At 40.9% G+C, this 25,316-nt stretch overlaps 1 protein-coding gene across 7 annotated transcripts in view; it reads left to right on the forward strand.

The window, feature by feature from the left end:
- The window catches only part of LOC126199258 (oocyte zinc finger protein XlCOF6.1-like), a 94,667-nt gene that overhangs the window by 50,333 nt on the left and 19,018 nt on the right, over window positions 1-25,316 (forward strand). For all 7 annotated transcript variants that reach the window (XM_049936059.1, XM_049936062.1, XM_049936058.1 and 4 more), the window contains one exon: window positions 5,154-5,241. In XM_049936059.1, the coding sequence (XP_049792016.1) occupies window positions 5,154-5,241 (88 nt within the window). The remainder of the gene's footprint in view (window positions 1-5,153; window positions 5,242-25,316) is intronic.

Raw genomic sequence — 25,316 nt, forward strand, 5'->3', positions numbered from 1 at the left:
CGTACCCGGTTCACCCTTTCGTGCACAGGATCCAACACTCTCTTCAGCAGCTGGTGGACGTCGGTTCTCCGGTTACCTTTATGTGGGTTCCTGGCCATGTCGGTATCCCTGGGAACGAAGCTGCAGATGCCGCGGCCAAGGCTGCGGTCCTCCAGCCTCGGACAGCTTCTTGTTGTGTCCCTTCGTCAGATTGTAGCAGGGTCATTTGTCGGCGCATTTTATCGCTGTGGCATGCCGATTGGGCTGCACTTACAGACAACAAGCTTCGGGCCTTGAAACCTCTTCCCGTGGCTTGGACGTCCTCCTCCCGCCCTTCTCGGCGGGAGGAGGTAGTTTTGGCCCGGTTACGAATTGGACACTGCCGGTTCAGCCATCACCATCTGCTGACGGCTGCGCCGGCACCGTTCTGCCCATGTGGGCAATTGCTGACGGTCCGCCACATTTTAACGTCCTGTCCGGATTTTAACACACTGCGTCTTGATCTTGGCCTGCCATGTACTCTAGAAGCCATTTTAGCGGATGACCCACGAGCAGCTGCTCGCGTTCTTCATTTTATCAATTTGACAACCCACTCTCAGGACATTTGATTATGCTGTTTTCTTTTTTTAATCCTATGCCTGTCAGTCTGTCTTTTATCGCGTTTTCCGTTTCGTTGCTGTTTTAAACTTGTGACTCGCGGTGCATTCCTAACGTAGTCTGGGCGCTAATGACCGTTGAAGTTGTGCGCCCTAAAACCACAAAAAAAAAAAAAAAAAAAAAAAAAAAAAAAAAAAAGGGAGGATCGGAAACTAATGTACAATACTTTTTTTCTCCCATAGTATTGCAACTCTAATGTTGAAATTTTGTGACAATAGAATTTGAAGTTTGCACTGCAAAGGGTATTTTGTTTTCACGTGCAGCTTTAGAAAGAAAAGCCTGAACTATGAAACAAACATGGTGTGTATGTTACTATCATCAACTTGTGAAGAGCAATAAAGTGTAGTTCTATATTTGTGGGCCAAATGGCCTGATCCAAATGAGTTTTACAAGGGAATGTGTGATATGTTTAGGGATTATGTATGTGTGATGTGTGTATGGGGATGACTGTATGGACCATAGCAATGTCTCTAGGTGGTGTGCATGGTTCCAAGATGGCCATGTGAACCTTAGTGATTTGCCACATTCCCGACAGCCAGTAACAGCTGCAACCCTGCAGATTTTTAGAGCCATTGAAGCAACAATTTTGAGTGACTGGCATGTGCAACTGCGAACTTTATTGCAGGACTTCAAAATTTCCTATAGTGCCATGTGTAATATTGTTCATGAAATACTGGAATTTTGTAAAGCTAGTGCTCGCTGGGTGCCTAAGAACCTGACAGGCAACAACAAGGGCTAGTAAATGATGACAAGCTTGGATCATTTAACGCAATATGCCGCAGAAGGGCATGACTCCCTGAAAGCAGTCACCACTGGTGATGGGTTGTGGACGTACCACTGCACGCCAAAAACCAAGCAGAACTCTATGGAGGGGAAGCATGCTAGTTCCTCAGAAAAAGAAAACCAAATTAAAACTAAACTCTGCCCGAACAGGTCATGAAGGCTCAGCAGTACCGACCAGCTGCTGTGTCATCCTCAGCTCACAGGCCTCATTGGATGCGGATACAGAGGGGCCTGTGGTCAGCACACTGCTCTCCCAGCCAGCTGTCAGCTTACAAGACTGGATTCACTATTCCTCAATCAAGTAGCTCCTCAGTTTGCCTCACAAGGGAATAGTACACCCCGTTTGTCAACAGCGCTTGGCATACTGGATGGTCACTCACCCAAGTGCTAGCCCAGCCTGACAGTGCTTAACTTTGGTGACCTGACAGGAATTGGTGTGACCACTGTGGCAAGGCCATTGGCTATGCTGGTTCCTCAGGGCGAAAAAGATGCAAAGGGACTCAGTCTGCTAGGAAAGTGCTTGTGACAGTGTTCTGGGATATGCACGATGTGTTGTTGGTGGTCTTTGCCGAACATGGGACAACTGTGAATCCTGCAGCCTACATTAAAACTCTTGTTAAGTTGCATCATGTCTTTCATGACAAATGCCACAATGTTGAAGCTGATGCTGAAACTTCTTTATGACAATGCACGCCCTTGCTGCTCCTCTTTGTGAGCAAATTGTCAAATTTGGGTGGGAGGTTCTCCAGCATCCACCATACAGTCTGGACCCTGCACCATCAGATCTTCATCTGTTTCGTCCAATGAAGAGATTTATGGATGAACAACACTGTGCAGCAGATGCGGAAGCAAAATCGGCAGTCTGCAGATGGCTATACTTCAACCAAACAGACTTTTATGGACAGGGCATATTGAAACTGGTACCACAATGTTGGTGATATGTAGAAAAGTAGGTAAAACATGTAAGTTCATTTATAATTTTTTGTTATCTATTAAACTTATTGATAATAAAATCATTGTGCATTACTTTTCGATCATCCCTTGTGGATCCTTACTGGAAAACTTTCACATATTTGTTGAGTCATTATTATGTCACCTGCAGACAAAAGAAAGTAAATATGTTCTGTGGCAATCTTAATATTAATTTTCTGAAAGATTCAAATAAAAGGGATGACTTGGGAAGGTTGCGTAACACGTACAACATGTGTTTTGTTGTTAACTACACCAGAATTACACAAGACAGCAGTACACTAATAGAAAACATTTATTAGGTGAACACTTAGTGGTATAAGTGTTTATGTAGAAGTGAATGGCCTCTCTGACTATAATGTACAATTAGATTTACAAAACATCGTATCTGATTACAGTGCAGTGATATAATTTAAAACAGTAGAATAATTACTGAACAGACAACTGAAACACCTCTAACTTTTGTTGCATCTTTAACTTTTGTTGTCATTATAAGTTGTGTGTGGTATTGCATCAACAGTTATCACAAGATTAGTCTAATTATAACTGACCGAAATGAATTTTTTGTGCCATACATGTTTTTCTTTATTATTTGAAAGGTATCATCATTGGCAAATTTAGTCAATGCTGCGAAATTTGTGTTTGTTCTGCAGTTGTTATGTGTATTGCCATTCACAGTTTCATTTGAACAGCACTGGTAAATGGACACTCATGTACATCATGATGTTTTGGATCCAAAAGCAAAATACTTTTGCTCAATTCACCATGTTCTATCAAGTTCCTATTACCATTGGTTTGAAACTCATGTCTTCTCCTTAATAGATGCCTCATTCCATTTGAGATTTTCTATTCTTTTGCTTCTCAGTAGCTGCAGAATTTTTTGCTGTTTGGCTAAGTACCTTTGTACATGACTATGTAACAATCATTTTCCAGGATGGTGAATTATTGCTTATTTTAATGTGATACACCTCCCTTGAGTATGTTCATATCAAGTTTTGTATATAGTTTTATTCTGATAACTGTATTATGATAACTTGCAGTATGAAAATGGTTTAGAAACATCACATCCTGTGCATTTCTTTACAGATTGATAATAATCAGTGGTTAAGATATCATAGGGAGTTGAAGGAATTGTCAAAAATGAGTGACTGTAATTTGTTTTAAACCTATTTATATTAACTTTATGACTCCTCCAAATAGACTATACATCACTTTCTATGGTTCAGAGTGGAGATTTTTATTCTGGTGCAAAAGACTTTGAACACCTTATACTTCTACTACATCAGACAGGAGATTGGAAATTCTCAGATATTCAAAACTAAAGTAATAGAGATCATTATTAGTAACTTCTTCTATTAAAGGATATTACCATTTTCCAGTTTAATTGTATTATGAGCACAGTCTTTTACTTCATACAGTCAGCTGATTTTGGCAATTTGCAGTTTCCAGGTGCTTACTTGTAACATGTACAGCTGCCTTTTAAATGTATAACTGTTGTCATAGCAGGCTTGTACAAGACTAACGATTCAGACTTGTTGATTATTTAAAGAATACAGCTCCTGTAGTGGCATATGTATATAAATTATTTTGGTAAATTAAGTTTTCAAAATGAAACTTCCAGTGTGTCTGAAATGGTTAACTTACATTCATTGTATATGCCACTTTTGACACAGTGAGACATGGAGCGAAAATGCAAAACGCATGAACAACTATTGGTTGCTCAACAGGTAATGGAGAGATGCATTGTAAGAATTACTATGAGAAAAGGAAAGCAAACAAATGGATCAGGGAACAGGGGAGTGGAATACATAATTATAATTGCACTAAAAGAGATGGAGGTAGTGAGGCCTGATGAGATGAATCGACCGTAAATGGACTAAGGAAATGTTGTGCTGGAATACAAAAGATGTGAAGAGATGGCAATGATGGTGTAGTAAAAAATGGTGGTTGATCTTAGAAAACCAGCATGAGCAACATGGATAAACAATGCTGAAGACCATGATACATGGAAAAGTCCAGAGAAGACATTTATCCAGCAGTGGTGGTCAAATGGTTGATCTCTTTCTCTGACAGTATACTGACATGTTCCACGGTATAACAAATTTTGTGTATGTGATCTGTGGTAGCATTGTTCCTTGAATTTTTATTGCAGGTAGGTGTTCCCTCTGCTGGCACTGTTTGAATAATAAAATATCATGAACTAGTAGGTATATTGTTACAGAATTAATATCTATAGAGTAATTACTTTTGGATTACAGAAGATCATTCACTGGAAAAATCTAAAAGCATTTACATTCCACCAGAACTTTCATACAACACCTATAGACTAACTGCCATAATGGGTATTTTAACTTGCTAATTTTCCCCTCACAATATACTGAGTTGTAGTAATAGATTCATATGATGTTAATAATGAAGCATTTGCCACAAATGCTATGCTGTTTTAAATGCTCCCAATTTATAAGTAGATCCTAGCATCATCATACCTTTAAAGGTATGAAATAGATTCCCTTAGTTGACCAGTGAGTTCCATAAAAAAAGATTGAGGAGGGACCTTATATGACATTGAAGAAGGGTGCTGTTGATTTAGCTACATACAGCGTATGTTTTGTGTAATTGTGTGGTGTTTGATCTTAGTTGGATTTTATGTTTCAACATTTTTTGTATAACATTTTTTGTATAACTTGTACAACATTTTTTGTATAACATTGTTTGTATTTTATACACCTAAAACAGATACATTTTTTTTTTAATTTCTCACACAGGAAATGAAATGGAAGCACAGGGATATTTTGTGCAGGAGAATGCTGAGGGCAAGAAAGGGAACAGTGGCGAACGCAACAGATCTTTGCGGTGAGAATCTTTTGTGGTACAAAATGTTTGACATATTCCGAAAAAAAGTGAAAAATAAGTCTGGTTGCTCATTTAATTCTTCAGTACACTAATTTCCCTCATGACTTAGATTTTAGTAGCTGTTTCTAAATTTTTAGTGCTCTTGATTATGTTAAGACGGAAAAGACCAAACAAGAGAACATACTTCTCCAGAAAAAACTTTTACTTAGCAACTGATACCTTTTATTGTTTGAATGTAGCATCAATAACACATCAGTAGTGCCATTGTAACTGATCAGAAAACTTGCTGAAACCATTCAGATATCTATAAAATGATCATACAAACTTGCCATAGGTAATTCAAATGCTAGGTTACAGTTTACTAAGAAAATTTATAAATTGTGTGTATGAAATAGTTCTCAGGTGGGACATTGTTGAGTATTCATTATGCACCTACAGTCTTTTTCTGAGTTTTCCTTAACAGAAATTATTCAAGTCAGTAGAAGATACGTGGGTGTGCTTGATTGGCTGGAGAGAATATCAGAAATTGTGAATAAGGACGCCATGAGAAGGATCGAAACCAAATGTTCTTTTATTAATGAACTGAGGAAACACTATGTAACAAATTTTGCATCATTGCTGGTATACCCATATCATCATGTAAAATATTCACTGCTATACCACTGGCATTGTAAATCAAGACCACCATCATATATAGCTGTGAAGAAGTTTGAGAACACATCAAAGGACAGCTTATGACACCAGTTGATTGATTGATTGCTAACGAGGTCAAGATTACAAGTCTCTGCCTTTATATAGGTCATTGCTTTTGCATGTGTGCATACACACTGTGACAGAATGAAGCAGAGTACTGCAGAATATCAAGATATTTCTAGAACAGAGACCAGAAACTATTCAGTAATCTACACATATCAAAGTAAATCAATATGCTGCATTAATGAAAAAATAAAAATGGGTTTCCAGGAAAAATGGATAGGCAAGATGAAAATAAAATTCAAATAGCAAAAGTAAATGAAGTAGGCAAAAAGGTGCATATCTATATATAGCAGTCTTTAAGTTTTGGATCTACTTTTACATTTTTAGTAATAAAAGTTTTGATATAATTTCATATTTTTGAAAAGAAAGAAAATCTGCTATAATTGAAAGAACACAGAATCAATTACTGACATGTTTATTGATCACACCATGAAAATACAAGTCCAATTCACAAGCCAAAGTCCATTCCAATAAACAGTGTCCTATTAGTCTGGCCAAGCGTAGACAGTGAATGATAACAATATACCAAAATGCTAATCCAGAATTCGGAGCATTGTTGTAACTCTCGATCATTGGCATCGGTGGCAGCGTAGCACAGCTAAGTGAGATGAACTGGCAGCAGTGACCTGGATGCTTGTTTAAAAAAGGCTGCTCATAGTATTTGCACCTGCATGACTGTAGTAGTGGCTAAAGGTGAGACTCGCTTCCACGTTGCGATGGTTGGTCCTCTGTTGGCTGTATCAAAGTTGGCCTGTCTGGCCAGCTGGCGTGTCTGCCTGACATGCTGTGGCTAGTGTAGTTGTTGTTAATCTCTTTGGCAGACTGGCCGAGGTAGCCATAGCCGAGCATGGTGGTTTCATTGTTCAGACTATCTTGCTTCTCATATCTGGCTATGATGTGGAGTGGCGGTAACTGCACCCTTCCACCCCTATCCCTTCATGAGGGAGGGAGGGGGGGGGGGGGGGAGAGGGTGGCTATCCGGGCCCTGGTGGCAATCAAAGTTCTATGGGTTCCTGATGTGGGTAATGTTGATTTTTCTCCGGCAATCTGGGGTTGTCTCCCAGTGCTCGATCGTCCATGTCCCGCAATAGCTGTTGGCTGGCTGGGGTAAGACTGTAGGGCTGAAAGTAGCGTGGGTGGAACTGCTGACAGCTCCTAGAAGGTGCAGCTCTGGGTGCAGGGACATGGTCACTGAAAGGTGACAGAGCCATTGCTGTCTTGGGGCTCTCCAGCGAAGACGGTTCCTGAGGCTGCTCGGGAGCGACCTGGCTGATGGAAGACGGCTGCTGGGAGTCAGCTAACAGTGATGGCAGGTCCCATAGAGGCTCCAGAAGGGGATGAGCATTTGTCGATGAAAACAAAGGACAGTGTAAGTCTGCAGGAGACATGTTAATATTGAGGATGATAAAAGATCCCAGATATGTGGAGGCCAGGTGGAAAGGGCTGAGGTGGAAGGGGAGCCATATACTGGTTGTGAGACTGGAGGTGGGAATGGTGGGTCTGTTGAGGGATGTCACCATGGCACAGGTGAAGTTGAATGGTGTGGCAGATGACTTCCTGGTCCCCCACATGGATGAAGACCTTCCGCCCCCACTGATGAAAGATGGTGACCAGGAACCGGGGTGACTGTTGTCCTACCCCTGTGCCCACACTGGTGTTTCTGTCCGGTACCTGCTGAATGGCAGTGCTGGCGAGTGGTCGGGCTGCAGGGTAAATGTAAGAGGATCCGGTGTTGGCATCTGTCAAGGAGCTGGACTTTTCTTGCCCATCAGCGTGGACCTGTACAAACTCAAGAACAGACGTAGCACATCTTCAGTTGACTGTTGTTACCTATACACACAACAAAAAAAGTTTTGCATCACCTCAGTTCTGAGAGTTCCGGAACCTGTACAGAAAACTGGAATAGAGATCAACATAAACATCATTTCTACCCTTTTTGTTGCTCATGAAAACCAGCAAACCTTCAGAGGTGGTGGTCCTGATTGCTGTACACACCGGTACCTCTAATACCCAGCAGCATGCCATCCTGCATTGATGCATGCCTGTATTCGTCATTGTATACTATCCACAAGTTCATCAAGGCACTGTTGGTCCAGATTGTCCCGCTCCTCAGCGGCAGTTCGGCATAGATCCCTCAGAGTGGTTGGTGGGTCACGTCGTCCATAAACAGCCCTTTTCAATGTATCCCAGGCATGTTCGATAGTGTTCATGTCTGGAGAACATGCTGGCCACTCTAGTGGAGGATGTCGTTATCCTGAAGGAAGTCATTCACAAGATGTGCACGATGGGGGCATGAATTGTCATCCAGGAAGATGAATGCCTCACCAATATGCTGCCGATTTGGCTGCACTATTATTTAGAGGATGGCATTCATATATCGTACAGCTGTTATGGTGCCTTCCACGACTGCCAGTGTCGTACGTCAGCCCCACATAATACCATCCAGAAACATCAGGGAACCTCCACCTTGCTGCACTCGCTGAACAGTGTGTCTAAGGCTTTCAGCCCAACCGGGTTTCCTCCAAACACGTCTCCGATGATTGTCTGGTAGAAGGCGTATGCCAATCATCGATGGAGAGAACATGATGAGAGAATGTGATGCCAATCCTGAGTGGTCTATTTCGGCATGTTGTTGGGCCCATCTGTACTGCACTGCATGGTGCTGTGGCTGCAAAGATGGATCTCGCCAAGGATGTCGGGAGTGAAGCTGCACATGATGCAGCCCATCTGCGCATGATGCAGCCCATTGCGCACAGTTTGAGTCGCAACACATTGTCCTGTGGCTGCACGTAAAGCATTATTCAACATGGTGATGTTGCTGTCAGGGTTCCTCCGAGCCATAATCCGTAGGTAATAAAACTCATGTGTTGAGGAGGTGAGTAGTTTTGTCCAGAATCTTGCCATCCGGATTGAACAGTGCGACCAGTGGCTTGTAGTCAGTGATGAGTTGAAAGGTATTTCCATAGAGATAAAGAAGTTTGTTTTTTTTTCTTTCTTTTTTTCCTTAGTGTCAACATGATTGCCAATTCTTCTTTCTCTATTTGCAAATTTCCCTGCTGTGCAGCATTCGATGACTTGGATGCAAAAGTGATGGGCTGTTATGATTCATCAGCATTTTTGTTACTGTGTACTGCCTCCACGCTATGGTCTGAAGCATTGGCTATGGATTTACGACTAGAATTTTTGGAGAGTCCTGGTCCAAGGGAAGCTGTAGATGTGCCTCATCTGGGTTGATTTTGGAGAAGCACCTGTCCCGACTTGATCTTGTGAGAAGTTCCTCCAGCCTAGGAGTGGGATCTGTGTCCCCCTCCATTTGAGAGCTGACAGTCACTTTGAAGTCTCCAAAGAGCCATAAATTCCTGGATGGTTTTTTGACCACAACCAGCACCATGGCGCATTTGCTGGTGGTGATAAGTTCTGTAACATTTGACTGAGCCAACTGGTCAGTTCCTCCTTTACCTGGGCCTGAAGGGACATCGGCACCAGGCTAGTGCTATAAAAGTGCTGTTTCTCCATTTGCTTGAGCATTATATGAGCTTCAAAAAACTTGGCTTTTTCGAATCTGGGAGCAAAAATTTGGCGGTAGGCATTGCATAACTTGTCTGGTTCTTTAAATTGGCATTATTCAACACTTTTTACAGGATCTTGGATTGAGAAGGCAAAACTTTGAAAGGCATCTAGGGCAAATAAAGTTTCTTTGATATTACTGTTCACTAGTAAGAAAGTTATTTCTGACCTATGCTCATGTACAAAGCCAAGACAGTGATTTGGCCCTTCCACGGAATTTGCTGTTGTTGTAGCTGACAGTTTGTTTGCCGCTGTGTGGGAGTCATCTTTCGTTATCCCAGTCCAACATTTGTTGGCCAATTGCTTCAACTGACTACAGCACCAGCATCCACCTGTAGCTGGATTGCCTTTTCCTTAATTGTAATGTCAATAAAAAGCTTGGCCAGTGATCATCTACTTTACTCATTCTTCCTAACATCCATAGGTGTGCTTTGCTGGGGAAAAGGGGCAGTGCGTTTTTACTCTGCAGACAGATGGTATGTGCCCCTGTTGGTCCCAAATGTTGCAAAAGTTCCATTTGTCTGGGCAGTCATCCTGACAATGTTTCTTAAAACAATCAGAGCATGACAGAAGTGGGCCCCTGTTTCTGGACTTTGTTTTGGAGGTTTGCCACCAGTACAGAGTTTTTGCAACCTACCATTGCTGGCGAGATTGAATTGTGGCTATTTAATCATCCTGGTCCCATATATACAGCTTTTCCAGGTCATGGTTGACCGCTGCAATGTTCTCCCATATTTCTAACTGCATTCAAAACACCATGTGATTGTGTGAATGTGAGCACCTATTCTAACATGGGGTTAGCTAATGGCTGGGCATTGTGTTGGAACTGTTTATCCAGGGCTGATCAAATGATCATGTCTCACAACATGTCTTCTGTGTTAGACTTTCTATGTGTGGCCATCACAAAATGAGATTTTTTACTGAGCCCATGGTGTTTGGTTGCCCACGCCCTATACGAGTGGTAGGAAGCTGCATGTACTCATGAAATTCTACCCATGCCGAAACAAGATGATAGTGCTGCCAACAATATGCACTGAGAAAAAGCTAACACTGAAAGGTGCTAATTTACCCAGAAGTATATAATTTGAGACCCTCCCAGGGGACACCGCCTTATAGTAGGCACCTTCAGTGCCGGGCGAGAGGGTTTGCGTGCTTCGGTGAAGTCGAGAGCTATGCCGGCGGTAGCATAGCTACTGGCAGGGTCTCCCAAGCCGGACTGGTCTCGACAGAGGAGCCAGACAAAGTGTGTCCCACAACATAGGGCAGGGAGGGCTCTAGAGGCGCAGTGAAGCCAGCTTCCCTAGAGGAGTAAACCTCATACAAATCCTGGTCCTCCAGGTTGGGGGTTGGGCATGGGGCTAATAACCCCATACTGTAAAAAAAGAATATTACGGAAATTCAACAGAAGCCTCGGAAACTGGATGGAAAGCATGTATCACGACCCCGGCAAAGGAAACGGATAAAGGATCTAACAGTAGCATCATGGAATGTGAGGACAATGCTTCAGCCTGGAAAAATGAAAGAAATAGCCAATGAAATTTTAAAATTCAAATATGATATTGTAGGGCTACAGGAAATAAGATGGCAGGGGAATGGGCAGATAGATAAACCTGAGTACTCATTGGTATATAGTGGACCAGAAGAAAGAACAGGCCAACTTGGAACAGGGTTTATAATAACTAGGGAAGTTAGGAAAAGCCTTCTAGAATTTGAACCCATAAATGAAAGGATGTGCAGACTCAGACTAAAAGGTAAATTTAGGAATATATCAATAGTTAATGCACATGCACCAACATAGGAAAAAGAGGATATAATTAAAGAACAGTTCTATGAAGACTTGGAAAAAGTATGCTGTGCAGTACCTAAATATGACCTGATGCTAGTAATAGGAGATTTTAATGCAAAAATAGGGAGGAATGAACATCCGTATGGAGTTTCTGGAAAATATTCACTACATGAAGAAAACAATGAGAATGGAGACTTACTATGCCAATTCGCAGCAAGGAATAATATGATTATTAAAAGTACCTGCTTTCCACATAAAAGGATCCATCCGGGTACTTGGAAGTCTGTAGCCAATGGAGTAGTCAATCAGATTGACCATATTTTAGTGATTGCACGCCACTCCACGTCAGTTACGGATGTACGGAGCTGTAGAGGACCAAACTGTGATTCAGACCACTTTTTGATAAAATCAGTCTTGAGAGAGAAACTGTCACTAACAAAGGGCAACAGAATGGGAAAGATGATGAAATGGAATACAGACAAACTGAACATCCCTGATGAAGTAAAAAAATACCAAGTAACACTAAGCAGAAAGTTGAGCAATGAAGAGACCACAGTAGGAGTAGATGAAAGGTGGCACAGGTTTGAAAAAGCCATTAAGGATGCTGCAGAGGAAATAATAGGCATAAGAAGGAACAGAAGAACCCAGGAGTGGTTTGATGAAGATTGCAGGTCAGCAATAGAGGAAAAGAACAGGGCAAGAACAAAAGTGCTACAGAGAGAAACCAGAAATAATGTGGAACAATATAGAGAATTAAGGAGAAGGGCTAACAGACTGTGCAAGAGAAAGAAAAGAGAGTGGAATAAGAAGAAATTTCAAGAACTAGAAGAACTAAAGGAATAGAGTGAAATAAGAAAGTTCTATCATGCCATAGGCAAAATGAAGAATAGATTCCAACCAAAAACAACGGCCTGTTCCAGTAAAGATGGGAAAATGATAAGGGAGGAAGGACAGATAGTGGGAAGATGGGCAGAGTATTTCAAAGATACACTAAGCACCAGCCTAGAAGATGAAGAGACAGCTGCACAGGCGGGAAGAGTGGAGCTGGAAGTAGACAATGAAACCAATGAGGCAAGAAAGCCAACACTACAAGAGGTCTCCCAGGCTGTGCACAAGTCAAAAAACAATCGAGCCCCTGGGGAAGACAGCATAATTGCTGAATTAATAAAAACTGGTGGTGAGGCTGTAATAAAGGAACTGCACACATTAATATCAGATATATGGGAAACAGAAACTATGCTGGATAATTGGAAAATCGGAATAATAGTCCCCATTTATAAGAAAGGGGACAGAACAGCATGTGAAAACTATAGAGGTGTAACACTCCTAAGTACAGCTTATAAGATCTTCACAAGTATACTAAACGAAAGGATACAGAAGTGTGCAGAAGGCATACTAGGGGAATATCAGTGTGGCTTTCGACCAGGCAGAGGAACAACAGATCAAATATTTGTGATAAGGCAAATGATGGAAAAGTTCTATGAATATGATATAGATCTGCATTTCTTATTCATCGATTTCAAACAAGCCTTTGACAGCATAAATCGGCAAGAACTATACAGAGTACTGAATGAAGTTGGTATATGTGCTAAATTAATAAGACGAATCAGAATGACAATGACAGAGACAAGAGCAAAAGTAAAGGTCCTTAGCAGAACAAGTGATAGCTTTGACTTTAATAAAGGTGTGAAACAAGGGGATAGTCTCTCCACTGTCCTATTCAACATAGCCCTGCATAGTGCAGTAAATAAAATCAACAAAAGAGGCACCATATTTATGAAAACTAGCCAGATATGTGCATACGCTGATGACATTGCTATAGTAGGAAGAAATACCAATACACTCCTAGAAACATACCGGGCAATGGAAACAGAAGCCTTAAAAATTGGCCTCATAGTAAACGAAAACAAAACAAAATATATGGTAATGTCACAATCTGAGGCCAGAAGAACCCCTAAAAACCTAAACATCAATGGGAAATGCTTCAATGGAGTGTCCTCTTTTAACTACTTGGGAGCCCTAATAACAAATGATAACAGTATTGGAAAGGCTATAAGGGAAAGAATACAAGCAGGAAACAGAGCTTACTTTGCAAATATGCAGCTTTTCAAAAATAGCCTTGTTACTAGAAAAACTAAACTGCTAATATATAATTCCCTAGTCCGCCCAGTTATCACATACGGCTCAGAGGTATGGACGTTGACAGAACACGATAAAAATGCTCTAAGAAGCATCGAGCGGAAAATACTACGCAAAATCTATGGGCCAATAAGGGAGGAAGAAGGCTGGAGAATACGCTACAATGCCGAATTACAAGAGTTAATACAAGGCAGGGACATAGTAAAATTTGTGAAATCTCAGCGAATACGATGGCTAGGACACTTGGAGAGAATGGCAGAGGATAGAATCCCAAAGAAAATGATGAAAGGTATGATCCATTCAGTTAGGCGAAAAGGGAGACCTAGAAGAAGATGGATCGATGAGGTAATAATGGATATCAGCAATATGGGAGTCCGGGGGTGGAAAAGAGCAGCAAATAACCGAGACGTGTGGAGGAAGATTGTTGAAGAAGCCAAGGCTCACCAAGGGCTGTAGAGCTACTGAAGAAGAAGAAGATATAATTTGAGATTTGCAACAGGAGAGAAAAAGTGATTTGTTGATGACTTGATCTCCTACCTTAAAAGTTGTGCGTTCTCCTGAATATGATTTTCATACAAACCTCATTCCTCAGTGGCTTCGTCATACAAAGGAAAGCATGGTGACTGCGGATGCTGTTGCTGTAACAGGGGATCCTGAAACTTCCTGGCAGATTAAAACTGTGTGCCAGACCAAGACTCAAACTTGGGACCTTTACCTTCCGTGGGCAAGTGATCTATCATCTGAGCTACCAAAGCATGACTCACAACCCATCTTCACAGCTTTAATTCCACCAGTACCTCATCTCCTACTTTCCAAACCTCACAGAAGCTCTCCTGGAGACCTTGTGGAGCTAGAACTTCTGGAAGAAAGGATATTGTGGAGATGTGGCTTATCCACAGCCTGGGGGATGTTTCAGAATGAAATTTTCACTCTACAGCTGAGTGTGTGCTAATACGAAACTTTCTGGCAGATTAAAACTGTGTGCCAGACTGAGACTCAAACTCGGGACCTTTACCTTCCGTGGGCGAGTGATCTATCATCTGAGCTACCAAAACACGACTGAAGACCAATCCTCAAAGCTTTAATTCTTCCAGTACCTCATATGCCTACCTTGCAGTCTCATCTCCTACCTTCTAATCTGCCAGGAAGTTTCATATCAGCGCACAGAGTGAAAATTTAATTCAGGAAACATCGTCCAGGCTGTGACTAAGCCATGTCTCCACAATATCCTGTCTTCCAGCAGTGCTAGTTCTGCAAGGTCTGTTGGAGAGCTTCTGTGAAGTTTGGAAGGTAGTGACAAGGTGCTGGCAGAATTAAAGCTGTGATGACAGGTCATGAGTCCTGCGTGGGTAGCTTAGATTGTAGAGCACTTACCTGCAAAAGGAAAAGGTCCTGAGTTTGAGTCTCAGTCTGGCACACAGTTTTAATTTGCCAGGAAGTTTCATATCAGCTTGCACTCTACTGCAGAGTGAAAATTTCATTCAGGGCATCATAATTTGCATTTGAGCCATGATCGCCCTGTGTGTCTGTGCTTGCACCTACATTAGTTTCTTTTGCTGAGCCATCCGTTGAGTGATCACTTGAACAATATGGTCATATGCCTGAGTTGACTCCATTATTAGGCTGTGCCAGTTTCTGTGTTATGACAGAAAGAACACAAATCACTTACTGACACACAGTTATTACTCACACCATAAAAATACAAGTCCAGTTCACAACCCAAAGTCCATTCTGATTAACAGTGTGCAGATAGTCCAGCCAAACGTAGACGGTGAATGGCACAATACACCATAATGCTAGTCCAGAATTCAGAGCATGACCATAACTCTCTATTGTTGGTGTCAGTAGCAGCATAGCACAGCAAAGTGAGATAAACTGACTGTAGTGGCCTGCATTCTGCTTTAAATAAGGCCCCTTGTTGTATTTGTGTTGTGTTTGCATGGTGGTGGCCAAAGGTAAGACTCACTTCCAGGTCACGATTATTCACTCTTTTTTTGGCTGTACTGAAGTCAGCATGTCTTTCCAGGTGGTGAATTTTGCTGTCATGCTGTGGCTGTTGTTGTTAATGTTAATCCCTTGGCAGATTGGCTGAGGTGCCAGTGTTGGACACGGTGCTGTTGCTGCTCGGACTGTCTTACTTCTCATATCCAGCTACAATGTGAAGTGGCAGTCACTGCAGTATCCATAATTTATTATGAATGCATCATAGTATAGTACTGAAAATGTCGTGTTGGGGGAGGCGGGGTGTAGAGGCATATTTCTTAGAGGAAGGAAGGGGGCAATTCAGAGTGCCTTGAACTGTTGAATTGGGAATACTCATTAGTCACATCAGTGAAAAAGAAAGGCTGTAAATAAAACATAGTCTTTGTTATGTTTCTAAATCCATTGTGCTTAGGTGTCAAGTGACTGTAATTGTAGCGTAGTACAGACAACAGAGTAGTACCCACTTTTGGAGACACTACTTGCATCTGTACTATATTTAAGACTCATTAATTACTTTACTGATGGACGTCCACGAATGTGGTACATTTACACAGTCTAATAATAATAATAATAATAATAATAATAATAATAATAATAATAATAACACATACCATACAGTTAAAAGGAAGTGACGCCTGATCAAGGTCCGCGTCACTTTTCAGTTTTAACCAGACTTAAGGTCTGAGAAAGTAAAGAATAATAATAATAATAATAAAAGAATAGGCCTCCGGTATGTTCTGCCAGTCGTAAAAGGCGACGAAAAGAACAAACCACTAATAGGGCTAACCCCCCTTTTAGTGTGATGAGTTGGTTCAGGACAGAACTAAAGAAGCCTCGGACAAGCGCCGTCATTGTCGGGGACGACGCTTGAACCCTATGCCCGCTCACAATGGTAACGACACTGCTAGCCAACTGGAAAATGATTTAAATCCAAATAGAGGTGTTTTGTAGGATATGCTTCCTACAACCACCCTAGAAGGAAAACAAAGACAGAGGATGAGATGGTCAGATGAAGTTAATCTACACCTCATGTTCTGTTATTACCAAGCAACAAACCTGGGAACCAACACAACTGGATACAGATCACAAGTATACACAACATTTATTACCAGATACCCAGAATTAAAATTTTTAACAGAACAATGACTAGCTGATCAGATCCGTGTAATAATCAAAAATAACAGGATACCCCAGTCAGAATTAGAAAACATCAAACAACAAGTACAACAAATACTGGAACAAAATAATGTGCAATCAGAAGAAGAAGAAGAAAATACAGTAATGGACTCGAACATCCCAGAGCAAACAAACAAAGAACAACACGCATCAATTAAACAATCAGAGGAAAACGAAATCTTACGACAGCCACCAGAACAAGCACAAATAGAACACGAAGTGAAACACATGTTAGATATAGAAGAAAAATTTCAGCTGACATATATAGAATACAAAGACACAAATACAGACATTAGACCATTCTTGCATAGACTGCCAAGTAACCCACAAGTCGAAACAACAATAAAAACTATCAACACAATCATCACATGAGAAGAAGCAGAAATTACAAGCATTGGCCAAACGACTTAGGAGATACAAAAAAAGTGAAAATACTTTTAACTATGTTTAGGATCTACTTTGAATATTTCCAATATTTGTAGTAATCATGAGTGGGGTACACTATCAAAAGCTTTTTGGTAATCAATGTATGCATAGTGTAGCGACCTTTGTTTAGTTTTAGCTTGATATGTCACCTCTGCATTATTTAACCTCTGCATTATTTAACAGTTACATTGCAGACCCATACACATTCCCTGATACACTTACACATGGAATAACTTATCTGAAACCTAAAGATCAAGCAGACACAGCAAACCCAACTAAATATTGCCCCATAACATGCCTACCAACAATATACAAAATATTAACTTCAGTCATTACACAGAAATTAATGACACATACAACACAGAACAAAATTATAAATGAAGAACAAAAAGGCTGTTGCAAAGGAGCACGAGGATGTAAAGAGCAACTGATAATAGATGCAGAGGTGACATATCAAGCTAAAACTAAACAAAGGTCGCTACACTATGCATACATTGATTACCAAAAAGCTTTTGATAGTGTACCCCACTCATGGTTACTACAAATATTGGAAACATTCAAAGTAGATCCTAAACATAGTAATGAAAAATTGGAAAACCACACTTAATATCCAAACAAATTCAAATAATATCACATCACAGCCAATACAGATTAAGTGTGGAATATACCAAAGAGATTCATTAAGTCCTTTCTGGTTCTGCCTTGCTGTGAACCCACTATCCAACATGCTAAATAATACAAATTATGGATACAATATCACTGGAACATATCCACACAAAATCACACATTTGCTATACATGGATGATCTAAAACTACTGGCAGCAACAAATCAACAACTCAACCAATTACTAAAGATAACAGAAGTATTCAGCAATGATATAAATATGGCTTTTGGAACAGACAAATGTAAGAAAAATAGCATAGTCAAAGGAAAACACACTAAACAAGAAGATTACATATTGGATAACCACAGTGACTGCATAGAAGCGATGGAAAAAACAGATGCCTATAAATATCTAGGATACAGACAAAAAATAGGAATAGATAATACAAATATTAAAGAAGAACTAAAAGAAAAATATAGACAAAGACTAACAAAAATACTGAAAACAGAATTGACAGCAAGAAACAAGACAAAAGCTATAAATACCTATGCTATACCAATATTGACCTACTCATTTGGAGTAGTGAAATGGAGTAACACAGACCTAGAAGCACTCAATACACTTACACGATCAAAATGCCACAAATATAGAATACATCACATACATTCAGCAACAGAAAGATTCACATTAAGCAGAAAGGAAGGAGGAAGGGGATTTATCGACATAAAAAACCTACATTATGGACAGGTAGACAATTTAAGAAAATTCTTTATAAAACGAGCAGAAATCAGCAAAATACACAAAGCAATCACTCATATAAATACATCTGCTACACCACTGCAATTTCATAACCACTTCTACAACCCTTTAGATCACATAACATCAAGAGATACGAAGAAAGTAAATTGGAAAAAGAAAACACTACATGGCAAGCACCCGTATCATCTAACACAGCCACACATTGATCAAGACGCATCCAACACATGGCTAAGAAAAGGCAATATATACAGTGAGACGGAAGGATTCATGATTGCAATACAGGATCAAACAATAAACACCAGTTATTACAGCAAGCATATTATTAAAGATCCCAATACCACAACAGATAAATGCAGACTTTGCAAACAACAAATAGAAACAGTAGATCACATCACAAGCGGATGTACAATACTAGCAAATACAAAATACCCCAGAAGACATGACAATGTTGCAAAAATAATTCATCAACAGCTTGCCTTACAACATAAACTTATAAAACAACATGTTCCTACATACAAGTATGCACCACAAAATGTACAGGAGAATGATGAATACAAATTATACTGGAACAGAACCATTATAACAGATAAAACAACGCCACATAACAAACCTGACATCATACTCACCAATAAAAAGAAGAAATTAACACAACTAATCGAAGTATCCACACCCAATACAACAAATATACAAAAGAAAACAGGAGAAAAAATTGAAAAATACATCCAACTGGCTGAGGAAGTCAAAGACATGTGGCATCAGGATAAAGTTGACATCATACCAATTATATTATCAACTACAGGAGTCATACCACACAATATCCACCCGTACATCAACGCAATACAGCTACATCCAAACATATATATACAACTACAGAAATCCGTAATTATTGATACATGTTCAATTACCCGAAAGTTCCTAAACGCAATGTAACATATACAGTACAGTTAAAAGGAAGTCACGCTTGATCAAGGTCCGCGTCACTTTCATTTCGAACCAGACCTAAGGTCTGAGAAAGGAAAGAAATAATAATAATAATAATAATAATCATGTTGATGATGATGTTGTTGTGGTCTTCAGTCCTGAGACTGGTTTGATGCAGTTCTCCATGCCACTCTATCCTGTGCAAGCTTCTTCATCTCCCAGTACCTACTGCAGCCTACATCCTTCTGAATCTGTTTAGTGTATTCATCTCTTGGCCTCCCTCTATGATTTTTACCCTCCACGCTGCCCTCCAATACTAAGCTGGTGATCCTTTGATGCCTCAGAACGTGTCCTACCAACCGATACCTTCTTCTAGTTAAGTTGTGCCACAAACTTCTCTTCTCCCCAATCCTATTCAATACCTCCTCATTAGTTAATAATAATAATAATAATAATTTATATATTATGTGCATTTGGATCATATTTATATGTTTGTATCAAAGTCTTAGGATTCATTTTTATGTTTTTAGGCAGCTCTCATTTTTTCTGCATGAATTCTCTTTCTTTCTTCAGGCTGTTTTGTTCCACTTTTATTTGCAGTGTCATTCTCAGATTGTGTTTGCCAGCTGTCAGTTTTTTGTCTGTATTAGTTTTCTTATAATCCACTGTATGATATTATTATTATTATTATTATTATTATTATTATTATTATTTTATTGAAAAGTTGAAGAATAGAGCTGAAATAAGTAGTTTAATTAGGAGTAGTTGTATAGAACACAGAATGCTCTTGTTACATTGGCAGAAGTAATACTTCAGTGTGTCCTGTGACTTGAGATGTCAGAGTTTGTACTGTCCGTTCTTACGACAGCAGAGCACAGGTTGCAAAACACGTACTATATTGAAACATTTAATCACAGCTATATCAAATAAGGAGCACTTCACCTCCAAAGTCATCAAAGCACCAGCTTTCATTGTGCTGCAATGTGAAGGACGTAGTTTTAGTACTTGAATATTTTGGAAACTCCACCCCCACTAGTAACTGCTGTGAACAGCCATTTTTTGATGACATTGTCCAACACTGAATACTGCAGATTCCTTATGTTTTTGGTTTAGAACAGGTTATTATATAGTAATATAATAGAGGGAAACATTCCACGTGGGAAAAATATATCTAAAAACAAAGATGATGTGACTTACTGAACGAAAGCGCTGGCAGGTCGATAGACACACAAACAAACACAAACATACACACAAAATTCAAGCTTTCGCAACAAACTGTTGCCTCATCAGGAAAGAAGAAAGGAGAGGGAAAGACGAAAGGATGTGGGTTTTAAGGGAGAGGATAAGGAGTCATCCCAATCCCGGGAGCGGAAAGACTTACCTTAGGGGGAAAAAAGGACGGGTATACACTAAAGTGCACGTCATTTATGTTGGCGGCCGAGTTTAGGTTCGTTCTGCGCATCTGACGTCACAAAAAACAGTCAGCCAATGAACAGAGAACGACGTTGCCACATCTCGACTGCAGTGCAGAGCATGGACAAGTGTCTTTAGTTTTAGAAACATTCAGTCATAAATAAAGTAATAGAACAAAAGCAATGTCTTGATAGCAGACATTCTTTTATAGAAAGTTTGGAAAAAGCTTTCTTTATACCAATTGCTTCATATTCTATTAATTAATTAAACCAAACAAGCAATAAGACTCCTAATTCAGGCGATAGCAAGGAAAGGTGTTTGTATCACTCTCACGAACCGCTTTTTCGCAATAAAGAACAGCGGTAATTGTTTATTTCCTATTGTACTTCGACTAAGCGTGAGTAATTCATAGTCATACCAATAGTGTTTGTCAGTATTTTGCGTGACGTGTTATAGTCCTCATGGCGTTATATAGTCAGACGAGGTGCGTTAGCGTTTTCATTATTTAAAAACAATATCGAAGTGCCTTACTTCACGAATTATATTCGTTTGAACGCAATTTTTTTCAAATTTCTAGTGCTTTGTCTCTTCATTAACCCTTTCGCTGCTGCAGACACGTGCTCGCCGCATTCCGCGCTGTGCGCGATTTTGTCATCACTGCACTGCTCGCCTGTGCAGACACATGGTGTTCCCACTGCTTTGACACACTTATCATTCGATTTCACAAAAACTATTTGGCCCAAAAATTTGATTTTTACACTTCTTGACTGATACCTTCCCCCCATAAATGACTTAATTTTGTTTCGATGTACAACACAGTTATTATGTAGCATTAAATGTAGTAAACCACTGCATGAAATTTTGAAGAGTTTGCAGAGGTAGAAGTCCATAGCGTATACTTTCCGTATGGTCGATTTTAGTTGCCACAATGTTGAGAATGAAATGTGGACAAGATATCCAAATTTCATATAAAATTTACTGTATAACAATATCTCATTTAATTTAAGTACGACACAGGTGTCATATGTAATATTGAGAAATATCCCGTCTTTCCCGACTGTAATACAAATATTATTTACATCGGACGCGTTTGGCTTTATTTTAAAGCACTTCAATCAAGGAAAGGTATGGCACATACACAATGGTACTCATGTTCTCTTTCTTGTTTTTGTTCCACAGCCGCAGTTTTACCAATGGTACTGAAATATATTCCTCTTCTGCAACTGTAATGAGGGGCTTATTTAGACCAGACGCGCTTCTCTCTTTTGAAGCATCTTCAGTGGACAGTATTTTGTCTCCTCCATTGCGAAGTCACCTTTCGTAGTTTTGTGCTGCGGTAACACAATATTCAACGTTTGTGTTGGCAGATCAGTGTTTTAGCAAATAAATGATGTTTGTGTGTGCCACACACAAAAATTATATTTGACATAGCTCAGAGCACTTCACTGATAGACGGTATATTCAAGTCCTAATGTTTTTGTAAGTCCACAGTTTTGTTTAATGTATTTTGTCTACTTCCTTTTGATTGATTGAAGTGCTTTAAAATAAAGCGTAATGTGCTCAGTGTAAATAAAACTTTTGTTACAGTCGTGAAAGACTGAATATTTCTCAATATTACATACGACACCTATGTCGTACTTAAATGAGCTATTGTTATACAGTAAATTTTATATGAAATTTAGGTATCTTGTCCACATTTCATTCTCAACATTGTGGCAACTAAAATCGACCATACGGAAAGTATACTCTATGGACTTTTTTACCTCTGCAAACTCTTCAAAATTTCGTGCAATGGTTTACTATATTTAATGCTGCATAATAACTGCGTTGAACATCGAAACAAAATTAAGTCGTTTATGGGGGGAAGGTATCAGTCAAGAAGATGTGTAAAAATCTAATTTTTGGGCCAAATAGTTTTTGTGCAATCGATTGATAAGAGTGTTAAAGCAGTCGGAACACGATGTGTCTGCACAGGCGAGCAGTGCAGTGACAAAATCGCTCACAGCGCGGAATGCAGGTAGCACATCTTTGTAGCAGCTAAAGGGTTAATGTGGCTGTGGTGGCTTTACTTCATGAACTGCGCGCTCCCCCCTAAATGTAAGCTTGCGAACTATGCTATACTATGGCGCTGCTTCTATTGGCGCGTGCGTCATGTGCAACTGGCAACGCAGCAATCTCCCGCGTCTGGGCGGGCATGCGCGAGCCGCCAAGATAAAAGAATTGAACTATAGCACACACACACACATCCATCCACACATATACAGACACAAGCAGACATATTTAAAGACAAAGAGTTTGGGCAGAGATGTCAGTCGAGGCGGAAGTGCAGAGGCAAAGATGTTGTTGAATGACAGGTGACGTATGAGTGGTGGCAACTTGAAATTAGCGGAGATTGAGGCCTGGTGGGTAACGGGAAGAGAGGATATATTGAAGAGCAAGTTCCCATCTCCGGAGTTCGGATAGGTTGATGTTGGTGGGAAGTATTCAGATAACCCGGACGGTGTAACACTGTGCCAAGATGTGCTGGTCGTGCACCAAGGCATGTTTAGCCACAGGGTGATCCTCATTACCAACAAACACTGTCTGCCTGTGTCCATTCATGCGAATGGACAGTTTGTTGCTGGTCATTCCCACATAGAATGCATCACAGTGTAGGCAGGTCAGTTGGTAAATCACGTGGGTGCTTTCACACGTGGCTCTGCCTTTGATCGTGTACACCTTCCGGGTTACAGGACTGGAGTAGGTGGTGGTTGGAGGGTGCATGGGACAGGTTTTACACCGGGGGCGGTTACAAGGATAGGAGCCAGAGGGTAGGGAAGGTGGTTTGGGGATTTCATAGGGATGAACTAACAGGTTACGAAGGTTAGGTGGACGGCGGAAAGACACTCTTGGTGGAGTGGGGAGGATTTCATGAAGGATGGATCTCATTTCAGGGCAGGATTTGAGGAAGTCGTATCCTTGCTGGAGAGCCACATTGAGAGTCTGGTCCAGTCCCGGAAAGTATCCTGTCACAAGTTGGGGCACTTTTGTGGTTCTTCTGTGGGAGGTTCTGGGTTTGAGGGGATGAGGAAGTGGCTCTGGTTATTTGCTTCTGTACCAGGTCGGGAGGGTAGTTACGGGATGCGAAAGCTGTTGTCAGGTTGTTGGTGTAATGGTTCAGGGATTCCGGACTGGAGCAGATTCGTTTGCCACGAAGACCTAGGCTGTAGGGAAGGGACCGTTTGATGTGGAATGGGTGGCAGCTGTCATAATGGAGGTACTGTTGCTTGTTGGTGGGTTTGATGTGGACGGATGTGTGAAGCTGGCCATTGGACAGATGGAGGTCAACGTCAAGGAAAGTGGCGTGGGATTTGGAGTAGGACCAGGTGAATCTGATGGAACCAAAGGAGTTGAGGTTGGAGAGGAAATTCTGTAGTTGTTCTTCTCTGTGAGTCCAGATCATGAAGATGTCATCAATAAATCTGTACCAAACTTTGGGTTGGCAGGCCTGGGTAACCAAGAAGGCTTCCTCTAGGCGACCCATGAATAGGTTGGCGTACGAGGGGGCCATCCTGGTACCCATGGCTGTTCCCTTTAATTGTTGGTATGTCTGGCCTTCAAAAGTGAAGAAGTTGTGGGTCAGGATGAAGCTGGCTAAGGTAATGAGGAAAGAGGTTTTAGGTAGGGTGGCAGGTGATCGGCGTGAAAGGAAATGCTCCATCGCAGCGAGGCCCTGGACATGCGGAATATTTGTGTATAAGGAAGTGGCATCAATAGTTACAAGGATGGTTTCCGGGGGTAACAGATTGGGTAAGGATTCCAGGCATACGAGAAAGTGGTTGGTGTCTTTGATGAATGATGGGAGACTGCATGTAATGGGTTGAAGGTGTTGATCTACGTAGGCAGAGATATGTTCTGTGGGGGCTTGGTAACCAGCTACAATGGGGCGGCCGGGATGATTGGGTTTGTTAATTTTAGGTAGAAGGTAGGGGTGCGGGGTGTCGGTGGGGTCAGGAGGTTGATGGAGTCCGGTGAAAGGTTTTGTAGGGGGCCTAAGGTTCTGAGGATTCCTTGAAGCTCTGCCTGGACATCGGGAATGGGATTACCTTGGCAAACTTTGTATGTGGTGTTGTCTGAAAGCTGACGCAGTCCCTCAGCCACATACTCCCGACGATCAAGTACCACGGTCGTGGAACACTTGTCCGCCGAAAGAATGACTATGGATCGGTCAGCCTTCAGATCATGGATAGCCTGGGCTTCAGCAGTGGTGATGTTGGGAGTAGGATTACAGTTTTTTAAGAAGGATTGAGATGCAAGGCTGGAAGTCAGAAATTCCTGGAAGGTTTGGAGAGGGTGATTTTGAGGAAGAGGAGGTGGGTCCCGCTGTGACGGAGGATGGAACTGTTCCAGGGAGGGTTCAATTTGGATAGTGTCCTGGGTAGTTGGATCATTAGGAGTACAATTAGGATCATTTTTCTTCGTGGCAAAGTGATATTTCCAGCAGAGAGTACAAGAGTAGGACAGTAAATCTTTGACGAGGGCTGTTTGGTTGAATCTGGGAGTGG

This window comes from Schistocerca nitens, chromosome 8, assembly GCF_023898315.1.
Source record: "Schistocerca nitens isolate TAMUIC-IGC-003100 chromosome 8, iqSchNite1.1, whole genome shotgun sequence".
Taxonomy (NCBI): domain Eukaryota; kingdom Metazoa; phylum Arthropoda; class Insecta; order Orthoptera; family Acrididae; genus Schistocerca; species Schistocerca nitens.